Source organism: Triticum aestivum, chromosome 3A (assembly GCF_018294505.1).
Source record: "Triticum aestivum cultivar Chinese Spring chromosome 3A, IWGSC CS RefSeq v2.1, whole genome shotgun sequence".
In the NCBI taxonomy this organism is placed as follows: Eukaryota; Viridiplantae; Streptophyta; class Magnoliopsida; order Poales; family Poaceae; genus Triticum; species Triticum aestivum.
The window spans coordinates 393,486,050-393,497,902 of NC_057800.1; the positions used below are offsets into that span (position 1 = coordinate 393,486,050).

Consider the following 11,853-nt stretch of genomic DNA (forward strand, 5'->3'; position numbering starts at 1 on the left):
CCTGAAATTAGCACACCGAACTATCTAATCCCGGTCTATTTTAAATCTTAAGTGCCTTCCCAAACAGGAATCGTCCGGAACCCGGGATGGTTGGCTGCGGTCAGACTGGGCCGGCCCATCAGGCAGGGCAAAGCATGTTTTTTTTTGCAACATTTTTTCCAAACCGTGCCACATAAAAACGTTGAAAAAGAAGAGAATTGTGAATTGAACTTCCGACCTAACGCTAGTACAGTTCTCCTGCTAGCCACTCTAACTGATTGCCGTTGCTGAGACAAGAAAAGCGTGAAAATATTTAAACCAATGCAGCGTGGAGATTTGGAAACATTTTCTACAATTGTTTGAACCATTTTCTTGAAAATTTTCAACAATTTTGGAATCCGAATATTCTTGAAATAAAAAACCAATTTTTTAAATACAATTTTTCTAAAAAAATTGAACATTTTTTGGATTACGAGCAGTTCTAGAAAGACATGACTTTTCTAAACATGAACCATTTTTTAAAAGCCCCGAACATTCTTTAAAGTGTGAACCCTTTTTGGCAAAAAAAAGAACAAATTGTTGAAAACACAAACAATTTTGAAACCTGGAAAAAATACGATTCCTTCCCCATTATTAAGTTTTTTAGAAAATGTTCACATTCTAAAATATTATTCAGGATTCAAAATTTGTTCCTATTTTTAAAAAATATGATTATGTTTAAAAAAAATCATGTTTTCCAAAATTGTTCTCAATTCAAAAAAATCAGGTTTAAAAATTGTTACTGATTTGAAAAAAATCACGTTTAAATGGTTCATGCATAAATATATTCAGGTATTTCAAAATGGTCACATTTGAAAATGTGTTTGTGTTTTAAAAAAAATCATAATTCCAAAATTTGTTTACACTTTTGCGAAACATGTTCGGAATTTAAAAAAACTGTATTTTGCTTTTAAGAATATCCGGATTTCAAAATCGTTGATTATTTTAAAGAAAATGTTTTCAAAAAGTCTTAAATGTTTTCGAATCTCGATGCTAATTACTCCTGTTAAATATGTTCGCTCCTTTCACTTGTCACTAACGGTAATTAGGTGGAGTGGTTACGTCGTGAGTTCAGCACCGCCGGATCTCAGGTTCGGTTCCCCACTTGTATTTTTCTTTTTGGTATTTTTCAGTCAAAAGAACAACATGTTTCACGTTTGGTGGGCCGGTCCAGTCGCCAGCGATCCCGGTTCGACCAGCTGCCACGTCGACAATCCCTCCGAAAAAACGCACAAGGTTTAATATAGACCGGGATTATATAGTTCGGTGTGCTGATTTTAAGGATTTAAAGTTTGGGGTTTGATTTAGCTTTGATCTACAAGTTCAAGGTTTATTTTGGACTTTTTCCTGTGATATATGGTGCAAGTGATTCGCTTCTGACCTTTGTGTCACGCATTCCAGAAGAAAATGGCGTAACATTTTTTTAGGTAAGAAACTATATTTATTATGATGCAAGGGCGTCTCCAATACAGATCCTAAAAAAGACACCATGAATGCCCGCAGACGGGATAGGGAAGGGAGTTATCCAATGCTATCCCATATTTATCCGGTTTCATCCTTCTAAGCATGTGCATGTCATGGTTGAGGGGAGAAAGAGGATGTTTGGATGCGAATGTCCTACGTGGTGGCTTTAGGTTAGTTGTGGTCTTGGCAGAATAGGGCAGACGACCCAGCCTGGACAACCCGCTGTTGTGACTTGAGCGCATGGGTTGCGGGTGCTCGATATGATCTTTGGGGGACTTGAAATGTTAAATCTGTTGTGATTGTATTTTCTCTTTTCCTCTGATTAAACATGCATTTTTCACTGTTGGAACTCACTCAGTTCAGCATCTCATGGCAAATGTGGATTCATTGCGTCTGGAAACGAATGATGGCTGGCTGTTGTGCTATGCAAACTGAAGCCAAAGAAAGGACGGCAACAACAAACCACGAGAAAGTCCACCCGCAAAAAAAGAGAGAAAGTCCATTTATTCAGAGCAGAGTTGAAGCGGTCACTGTGAAGTGGCAACATATACAAGTTTAAAAATCTGTAAGCTGACATTCTTTTTAGTTCCTTCTCTCATTAATGTATTTTTTGTCTATCAAAACACAAAGTGGGCCATTCCACCAAATACAGAAGGACAATGAGAGCACTTTTGGCTATACTACTAGATTGAGGTTCGTCCTATACGTTCGTTCACCGCGGTACCATGGAATGTGATGCAGCGATATGCATACACATTGTGGTTAGTTGAAACCGGGTGCTAACATGAGAGCTGAGAGTTAGCAATTGCCACAAACACATTCGCTTTTATTTATTTTCACAAAAAAGAAGGAAGAAGAATACGTAATACAAAATTACAAATAGTACCGCAACCTCAAAACTGATGTGAGATTATATGGAACAACTATAAGACTGCTCTGCTTCTCGCTTTAATTATTCAGCAAGACTACTTCGTGACTGTTGTGAGATTATATGAGACAACTTAAAGTTGCTTAAGACTGCTTCAATACTACTGCAACTATTGAGTCTGGTGATGACCGACACCAGTTGTGTTGCCTGTAAATCTCTCACCAATGAAAAAGCTTGAATACAAGGAAACTACTGGAGGGCAGACGACCTCGGCGATGCTCCATTGCAACATCATCACAACACAGCCCGGCGTGACGGTGCTTCGTCGCTGCAGCGCCAACGACCCCTGGCGATGCTCCATTGAAACCTCGTCGCAGCACGACCCGGTGTGACGGTGCTCCGTTGCAGCTCCATTGCAGCGCCGACGACCCCCGGCGATGCTCCATTGAAACCTCATCGCAGCACGCACGACGCGAGGGTGCTCCGTCGCAGGTCCATAGCAACACCAAAACGGACCCCCGACGAGGCTCCACCGCGCTCCAGCGCAGCACCACACGGCCTGGCGTGCTCCGTCGCAGCACCCCGCCGGCCATCAAAACTTCATCGCAACGCTGGTGCTGCAGGCTAGCAGCAGTCGAGCCCCTGCCCTGCAGAGGGCACGCCCGCGTGCTGGCAGGAGCGTGCAGTCAGCTCGGGCGAGTAGCGACAGGGGCCTCCTCCTGCAACATCGTTGTTGCTGAGCGGCCGGGCGGTGAGAGCTTGCAGCAAGGAGCGGCCGGGCATCGCTGCGTTCCTAAGTTGCTGCCTTGATGAGGTAGGCAACCATGGATTCAGCGGTTGGGTGGATAGGAAGACAAAGTCAACGAATAAGGAGACGAGAGGATAACGATTCAGCGGTTGGGAGCGACGGGGTGCATGTTAAGGCGTGGGACACGCGTCGCCAAAGCGAGGCGGTTTACGCCGTGAGAAATTCGGTCGCTTTAAAACTAGACTAGAGTTTTCCAAACAGAAAATAAGCATTGGAGAGGACATGATGCTGTCGACTAGGTTACGGAGCCAGCCTTGGACAGACTCCAGATCAAAGTACATCATGTGACTGCTAATTTGATTCTTTTTTTTTTTGAGGTAAACTGCTAATTTGATTCGATCAACACAGATATAACATATATATTATACGTACTATAGGTCAAGAATCAATCAATCTGTACCAGGACAGGACCAAGAAATTGTAATGTAATGTCGATCTTGCTGAGCGCATGACGTGCACAGCGGAGTCGGAGCAGGGGGAGCACTGGTTCAAGATCTCCGATTACAGCATTCACAGGGGCATGGGCGTCGGCTGCTACATCGAGTCGTCCTGGTTCACCATTGGCGGCCATTACTGGCGCCTTCACTATTACCCGGACGGATATTCGGAAGATGGCAAGGGCGATATGGTGGTCGGTCTGGAGCTGATGGAGCTGTGTGGGAAGGAATTCCCGTCGCGGGTATCCTCCACAATCAGCTTGTTCTACTGGGCAACCAAGCGGTTTTCTCTTTCTTCGTCGGTGGCCATGTCGGCCAATCTTCGCGATCTGAGCCACTTTGTCACGCACAACATAAACAGGGGCAAGATGGAAGCATCAGAATATATTGTTGATGACCGTCTCACTATCAAATGCATCGTGACCATCATCAAGGAGCCATATGTTTTCGAGGCGGAGGCCCAGGTGCCGGTGCCACCGTCGGAAATCACGGACCAACTCGGGAAGCTGCCAGAGGCAAAGGAGGGCGCCGATGTGACATTCGAGGTTCAAGGAGAGGAATTCCCGGCCCACAAGCTCGTGCTGGTGGTGCGGTCTCCGGTTTTCAAGGCCATGCTCTACGGGCCGATGATGGAGAAGGATTCAAGCCGCATCGTCATTGCCAACATGCAACCCGTTGTCTTCAAGTTTCTGCTCTACTTCATTTATAACGATTCGTTGCCTGACGACGACGACGACTTGCTGGATGGAGACGATAAGAAAAAGGTGACCAGACACCTACTCGTGGCTGCGGATCGCTATGGCATGGAAAGATTGAAGCTTATGTGCGAAATCATCCTCTGCAAACACCTCGATGCCGAGTCTGTTGCAACTACATTGGCTTTGGCCAATCAACATACTCGTTCTGGGCTACAAGATGCTTGCATTCGATTTATTGCATCATCATCTACTAAAATGTTAGATGATGTGGTGGCAAGCGGAGGGTACAAATCGTCTCAAAAGAACTTGTTCAGATACCATAATGGAGATGTGGGAAAAAGCAAGTAGGCTCCGCAAAACCTAGCTAGGATTGTTACTTTCTGCTCATCTTAACTAATCATCCTATAAAGAATGGAGTACTTTTTTCCCAATAATTTTCTGTGGCCTTCAACAGCAGTCCCTGTCATATCTTCAATGACCAAACGTGATACTGTTATGTTGGAATAAGCCATTGCGTCGGTCTCGTCGGACGTGTCAGGCTCGTTGGACGCGTCGTGTGCGCGTGGGAGCGGGACGCAGCGCCGTAGGTGTGTGTGTGGCGTGCGTGTGTGCGCATGTGTGCAGTAGCTAGCTAGTTCGATGGTGTGTGGAGCGTGGCTGGAGCGATCTGTTGGGGCAGGCCCGCGTCACCCGTGTTTGAGCGCGTCGCGGACGCGGCCGGGCCAAGCGGATCCTAGTGCACGCAGCGGGAGCGAGATGGGCAGTCGTGCGACGTGCATACGTGCGCCTGCTCTTCAGCCCCGCGTATAAACTCCCTGTACTGCTGCTGGTTCGTTTGTGTGAGCCAGTTTGAGCTGAAGGAACAAAGGCCGTATATACGAGCGGCCGGGCGTTCGTCGTCAAACTCCATGCGTTCTTTTCTTGCTTCGTCTACCTCCGTTAGTGCAACCACAGAGAGCTAGTCTAGGGCTGTTCCAACATGTTAACAATAATAGTCTTAGGAGATAGCTTGAAATGATACGTCAGACGAGAAGATGGTCGTTCGGTGGCTCTGCATATTCAGGCGAGGCTGGGAGGTCTAATGCACTCCTTGCCTTTGCATATTCAGAGAAAACCGGGAGGTCCATTGCAGCGGCATGGTCCTCGACAGTAATGCTCAATGCTTGAGATAGACTTGCAACAAAACTTACAATCATGCATGGACTTGCATACAACATTTTGAACCATTCATCTGATAAGACTTGTTATTCAATATGCTTGGTGATGTCTAACAGACTTCTCCAGTACCCTCTCCTTTTCAGTTTATAGGGCTCAATTCAAAAATCTCATCAACCAAGATAGATGGTGAATGATGGAATACTATTTGTAATTTGCAAAAACACCCAATTAATACTCTTGTTTTTCTCAAAAAAATTATGTTTACCAATGTATTAATTACAATGCATGCATGCATAAAGTACATGCATTGGTCAGTTTTCTCTTAATACTTGCATGTAATGATTTAATGCACCTTGGAATCTGAATTTATGATGGGAACAACCAAATTGAGCCTAATAAAATAGAAAAACTAAGATTTTGAAATAAGCCCTATAAACCGAAAAGGATGAAGTATATGTGAGGGAGGGTCCATGGTAGGGTAGCAAGAGGAAATGCTGTAAATGGCAACATTAATACATGGCATAGTAAAAATTCAAAGTCAAATTTACCAACTTATAATTATATAGGTCGGCACCGTGCTTTAGAGCGTCTGGATGCAACCAATTAATAGCAGCTTAACGGGATCCTCCGTATTGGCCTTGGAGAGAGAATCAAGAAAACATATGCGCTGAAAAAGAAAAACCAAAGATCAAGGCCAGCAAATTATTTCCTTTTTCAACTCTCTGGCAAGAATGGCATAGCAATTAGCAAATTGTATAAAAACCCATGTGTTAATCTACAGGCAACAGGACTCCAAAGAAAAATAACTCTTCTAAGTTTGTGATTGGCAATGGGCAAATCTGTCAAAAAGTGCAGAATAGGCAAGAGATATAAGACTATAAACTTAAAAAAAATATATACTAAACATCACTATTTCAATATTTTGCAGTGAAAGGTTCCAGCCAATGCTGACCACGGTTTTAGAGACTCCATATGCTTCCGACTTGGCCCAACCAAAGAAATTCCTGATATTTGGTCAGGAATATAATCATAGGTACGCTCACCTGTTGATATATATTTCTGAGTTTAAAAGTGTGATGTTTCAGACTCACAGTATTCTTCAAACCACCATATCTATATCTATATCTATATCTATACCAATATAAAAAGATCCAAAAGGGCAGATCCAAATCATCTCAACCGTTAAATCATATTATTTAGTGGTTCAAATCGCTTCAATGTTAAGCACCAAACACGTTTAACGCTCTAATTACCCACCACTGCCATTGGTTATAAACACGTTTTGACTCAACCCTATCCCATGAAATCTGCCATGTAATTAATATCCTACCATTCCCGCATAAAAGTAATTGATATCTTACCAAGCACCAACGTGCAACAGATATATTTTACCTAATATAACGTGCAACTAATATCCTGCCAAATATAAACGTGCGTTGCACGTACATTATTACTAGTGCTAATAAGTGTAACACTTGTTATTGACAAATTAGAAGAGTGATAGGAAGGTGTCCGACGGAAAATACACAGGAGCTCTCGGGTGCTCCGCACCCCTATACGAAAAATATTCGTAAAAAATTCCCACAAAATCAAAAAAATCCAAAATTTCAGGATGTCAAACCTGGTTTCCCAATCTACTTCCGTGTGAAATTTCGTGAAAAAATATCAAAAAATGTATCCGTGGCGAAGGAATTACTGCCCGGAAAAAAATGTACCCAAACTGTGTTTTGCTATATATACGAAATTTTTGTCTTTTTTGCCGTGAATACGTTTCCTGGTATTTTTTCACCAAATTTCAGACGGGAGTAGATCGGGAACCCACGTTTAATATCCCCAAATCCCAGATTTTTTTTCAAATTTCTTGGTATTTTTTCCTGATATTGTACGTATAGGGGTGCGGAGCACCCGAGTGCTCTAAATCCTCGTCCGGTGTCCGACATGCTATAATTGTATGAGTACTAGTGGCTGGGGCGCCACCCGGTGGGTGGCGCCTCTTAGGCGGGATTGTGCGCACTAATCAAGCTGTTGTATTTGTTAAGTGTCTGTATAACAATATGCTTAGTTTAGAGAGAAGACAGGCAGCGCAGATGAGGCAGTATTATTTGGAGCTAACATAACTTTTTCTATTACACGTATCACTATGACACTATGACAATTATCCTCAAAAGGGTTACCAGCCAAAAAGAAACTATGTACTTGACACTTAGAAGAGCTAGTGCATTATGACTAGTGTAATTTCACTGAAATAATAAGCTAACAATATATATTTGGTCGATGGAGATGTCCAGATCATGACCAATATGTTACTGTGCGCACTAATCAAGTTGCCGTAGTTGTTAAAGTGTTGACAGTACAAATAAGAGACATTTTTCATGCTTTGCTCAAATCTTCTCTTGAGGTCCATCTCTCTTTAAGATTTCTTGTGAGCTTTATCAACATACCAATTTCACAAATAATAGCGCTCTTTTAAATCACATTCGTACACCTCTTATCAAAAGACCGAACAAATTATTCATTGCCAAACCAGAAAGTACCATTCATATACATCAGGAAAAGAACATTTATAACTAAAATAGCACCCCACATTAAGATCAGTCAACTGCTATGAATCTAAAAACTCAGGGGGTACATACAATTGATCCAAGCAAAGCACTCACCGTACATGAATTACACACCTCTGGCAGCTTCCTACTTCAATCCTAGTACAGACTACAGCCCCATCAGTGAACCATGGGAGGAAGAGAAAAACAAGCAACAGTCGATCATCTTCAAGACAGGAAGAAACCGGATCATAAACTGGAAGAAAAATTGGGACAGCAGAACCCTCACCTCATAATGGACCTTGTGTTTCTTGTCTCTGATGCAGGTTCTGCAGAATTAGATTGTACAACAAATGAGCAGAATCTATAAGCATTGTCTCTTCAGATTATTTGTAATGGCAGCATAACACTTGGTTCAAGCAAACGATTGGTGTTGCTGCTAGTCCTATTTTTTCAGGAGCAGAGCAAATTGTACAGCAAATAAATCACCCATATATACAAGTATGGAACAAATTATACTAAGCTATGATATAACTCCCAAACATAGTGACATTTCAGGAGCACAGCAAATTGTCCAACAAATAAATCATCCAATACAAGTATGTAATGAATTAGACTAAGTTACTCTATCATACACCTCGTATTTGAACCAGGCATGTGTGTGCAATATATAAATTATTTCTCTCATAAACTTGAAACACGACAAGTTGCCCTTACTCATGACTGGTCAAAACATCAAATAAATGGGTGTAAATTAAGCTACCTCAAGCTCCACACCATGATCTGAAAACCAGTGCATATAACATGACATGCAGTAAGCAACTCAATCATTTTCATGGTTCCTGGTCAAAATGGTACACACATTAATTGCCACTATTTCATTCAGACAATCAACAGAAAACCAAATCACTGACACAAAACAGACAGGTACAACATGTGTTCCTAGCATACAGGCATTACACGACGGCTAGGCCACAATTACAGTGCAGATTATGCAATCAAAAGGCAAGACAGTATGCGCGTACACGTGCCGATGGCTCGAGATGGTGCCCGTTGGCCTGCCGCCGGAGATCTTGACCTACAAACAGCCATTCACACTGACTGGAGGAACACCAAAGCAGCAGATATGCAGCCCAATGGGAATCAAGGTATGGTACCTTCCTTTCACAAGAACTTGCCTTTCTGATATATGACCACCACGTTGATGTCGCATCTCAGGTTCTCCTGCAGTAGAGAAGGATCTTCACAATGCACCACATAAAAATTCAGAAAGAGTAGAACATCAGAAATAGAAATTTTACTAAATGGAAGTTAGAGAGATAAATGACAGTTCATGTGGCAACTTCTTGATTCTCTCCAAATCCCCACTACCGTAATCAACGAATAATCACTAAATCCATCAAAACAAATAGAGGCATTATTGAATAGCACAAAAGCATGTTTCTGCTGTGCTACAAGATTCAGAAAGGTAAAAGATAAATAATATTTGGTATTACCGTCGTTCGTAGTCGTATACCAACAAGAAATGCATCACACAGCCACACAAGATTTACCTGTTCTTTTCCCTTGCTTTGCCTTGTAGTGGAAACAAACCAAACATATGTTGTCAAAGAAACTGTCAACATCGCCACAATGTCTGATGGCCATGTCAGGATCACATCCTAGATTATTTTCTTCCTATTTTTTTCACTGTTTTATGTGGTAGCTCCATTGGTTCCTTAGTTTGTTCTCTTCAGAGAAGTATGCCAGATGATCATCGTGAAAAAGCTACAGCCATCCAGGTTCCCACCTTTATATTTCAGTACAGCGTAGACTGTTTTTTACTGCTAATTAAGTGGTTAAACCTTTATATTTCAGTACAATGTAGACTGTTTTTTTACTGCTAAATAAGTGGTTAACTATCATTACTTTGTTCTATATTAAGTTCCATGTGCATTTTACACAACATTTATCTTCTGAGAGATCTCTTCAGTTCGAGCAAGCATAAAACAAGGTTGCGCGTATCACTTCTCATTAGATGCGAAGCTATTTCCTGTTGGGGGGTCACGCTGATAAGGTAAAGATGTTTGTTCATCCTAATTATGCCAACTTGTAAGCTCTGTGAGTGTAGAGGTAGCTCAGGATTTTTATAGTTTCATTTTATTGAGATTCAGGAACTAAACATAAGAAGTAGGAAAACTCTCACATTGCCATGTCGCATAGAAATGTCCGTCTAGCCTGAAAGCCCTAGCAATTGTGAGAACATAACGAACCTAAATCTCTTCACTCGCTACGCACTGCAAATCTGAAACGCTGCATCTAAATAATTCTAACCAATAGAGTTACTCCAATTAGCAACTAACGATCTGGAATGACAGCCGAATCAAACAGGGGGGATGGATAGAGCCACCGGGAAGAGAAGAGGGGCAAGAGCACCTTGATCGCGGACACCGTGCTTGTCGTCCGTGCGTGGAGCAGCCCGTGGCCATCAGCCGCGCGACTGCAATCGCGGTGCAGGAGCGAAATTGCTCCACACACGATGCTTTTGCCCGATCTATGCACGACCTGAAAATCCAGCGGCCGGTGCCCTGCTCATTCATGCGCATGTCCGGCTGGATGTATGTGTCGTCTGTGAATCGTCTGAATTCTGTCGTCCGCGTAGCACTGCTGGTGCAGGAGCTAGAGGTCGTGCTTGGTCGCAGCCAGCTCGAGGCCTTAACGGCGACCTGCGTGACCGCATCAGGAAGTAAAGCAAATCGGACCTTCATGAGTAACAACAATGCAACATCCAAATCAAATCGAATCGAACCAAGGGCAGAAAAGAGAGACATGAGAGGCGTCAGAGGGAACGGCATCCTGATGTAGCTCGGCATCTCCCGCTCTTTCATGGTGCGGTCATGGATGTCTTATGAAGGCGGAAGTGTTAATTAATTCTCGTTCAAACGTAGCTAATAACATCACAGTATATAGTATTCAAAGCACATGAACATCTGTTGGGACATTACCTCAAACACCTGTTGCGCATCCAGAACTGGGGCTCGATTCCCGGCCTTGAGATCCCATATGCAAATCTTCTTATTGTACGAGCCGCTCAGCAGGAACCCCTCCTTCATCGTGCTCCACGCCAGTGCATACCTCCACGCCGTCCTCCCCAAGGCCGTACATATGCTCCCAGCGCGGTTGACCTCCCCCTTATGGGGCGCTGAGTGACCGATGGACACGGACGGGGTGGCGCGGCCCTGGCGGCAGCCGCCACGGCCAGGCGCGGCGGGGGCTGGAGCACGGCATCGACAAGCATGAGGTGGTTGGGGGAGTCATCGGAGGTGTGAGTGCCGAGGACGAGGCTGTGGGAGCGGGTGGAGGCCGGCGACTCTGAAAGGAGCCACTGGAAGGTGAGGGAGGGCAACTCGAGCGGCTAGGACATGACGAGGTCGTAGAGCACCGGCGCACTCTTCTTTCAGTTCAGGTACTCCATCTCCATCGTGGCGGCGGGGGCGACGGCTCCTCTGCCAGCCATGGAAGAGCAACTCTTTCTCCTCTCTAAGGAGAGACGAGGCGGGCGGAGCAGGATTGGGGCGGCGGCGGCGGCGGCGGCCCTAGCCGGCACTCGGGGTGTGGAGAACGAGCCCGTCTCTCGTTCGGCCAGCCGCTTCTTTCCTTTTTGAGTTAATTACACAAAACCACAACTTCAGGTTAACTTATAACACTTTACCACAACTTTTGAGTTTTTAAATAAAAAACCACAACTTCAAATCAATTTATAACACTTTATCACAATTTTTGAGTTTCTTTAACACAAAAACACAACTTCTAAACTAATTCTCAACATTGAGCCCAAATCTATCGGTCAACTTCTTTTAATAGCCAATCTGATTGATTGGGC

At 43.7% G+C, this 11,853-nt stretch overlaps 2 protein-coding genes across 16 annotated transcripts; one reads left to right on the plus strand and one right to left on the minus strand.

The window, feature by feature from the left end:
* The first annotated feature begins 3,382 nt into the window (after nt 1-3,382).
* On the plus strand, nt 3,383-4,726 carry LOC123058355 (BTB/POZ and MATH domain-containing protein 2-like). The gene has a single exon (XM_044481097.1). The coding sequence runs from the start codon at nt 3,607-3,609 to the stop codon at nt 4,639-4,641; it is 1,035 nt and encodes a 344-aa protein (XP_044337032.1). The 5' UTR covers nt 3,383-3,606; the 3' UTR covers nt 4,642-4,726.
* A 634-nt stretch (nt 4,727-5,360) lies between these two features.
* Nucleotides 5,361-11,623, minus strand: LOC123061387 (uncharacterized). Of its 15 annotated transcripts, XR_006428977.1 has the most exons (9): nt 10,976-11,623; nt 10,800-10,875; nt 10,407-10,696; nt 9,149-9,215; nt 9,017-9,069; nt 8,755-8,833; nt 8,281-8,320; nt 8,109-8,160; nt 5,362-6,118 (listed from the first exon to the last, which is right to left on the minus strand). XR_006428977.1 is itself a non-coding variant. In XM_044484470.1 (6 exons), coding segments are annotated over exons 2-5 (591 nt in total). In that variant the 5' UTR covers nt 10,859-10,875; nt 10,976-11,623; the 3' UTR covers nt 8,037-8,150; nt 8,281-8,318. The 15 variants fall into 15 exon arrangements, 2 of the variants coding, with proteins under 2 accessions (XP_044340405.1, XP_044340404.1); XR_006428978.1 differs by having other exon boundaries at nt 5,361-6,118; nt 9,017-9,232; XR_006428985.1 differs by lacking the exon at nt 8,755-8,833.
* Between the last annotated feature and the right edge of the window lie 230 nt (nt 11,624-11,853).

What these genes read in the sequence shown, in the direction of transcription:
- LOC123058355 (XM_044481097.1), top strand. Translation starts at nt 3,607, where the DNA reads ATGACGTGCACAGCGGAGTCGGAGCAGGGGGAGCACTGGTTCAAGATC.
- LOC123061387 (XM_044484470.1), bottom strand. Translation starts at nt 10,858, where the DNA reads ATGAAAGAGCGGGAGATGCCGAGCTACATCAGGATGCCGTTCCCTCTG. An exon ending in GCACGGTGTCCGCGATCAAG is followed by an intron (nt 9,233 to 10,406) that starts GTGCTCTTGCCC and finishes TGCATTGTGAAG; the next exon opens with ATCCTTCTCTACTGCAGGAG. An exon ending in CAAGTTCTTGTGAAAGGAAG is followed by an intron (nt 9,070 to 9,148) that starts GTACCATACCTT and finishes GGCTGTTTGTAG; the next exon opens with GTCAAGATCTCCGGCGGCAG.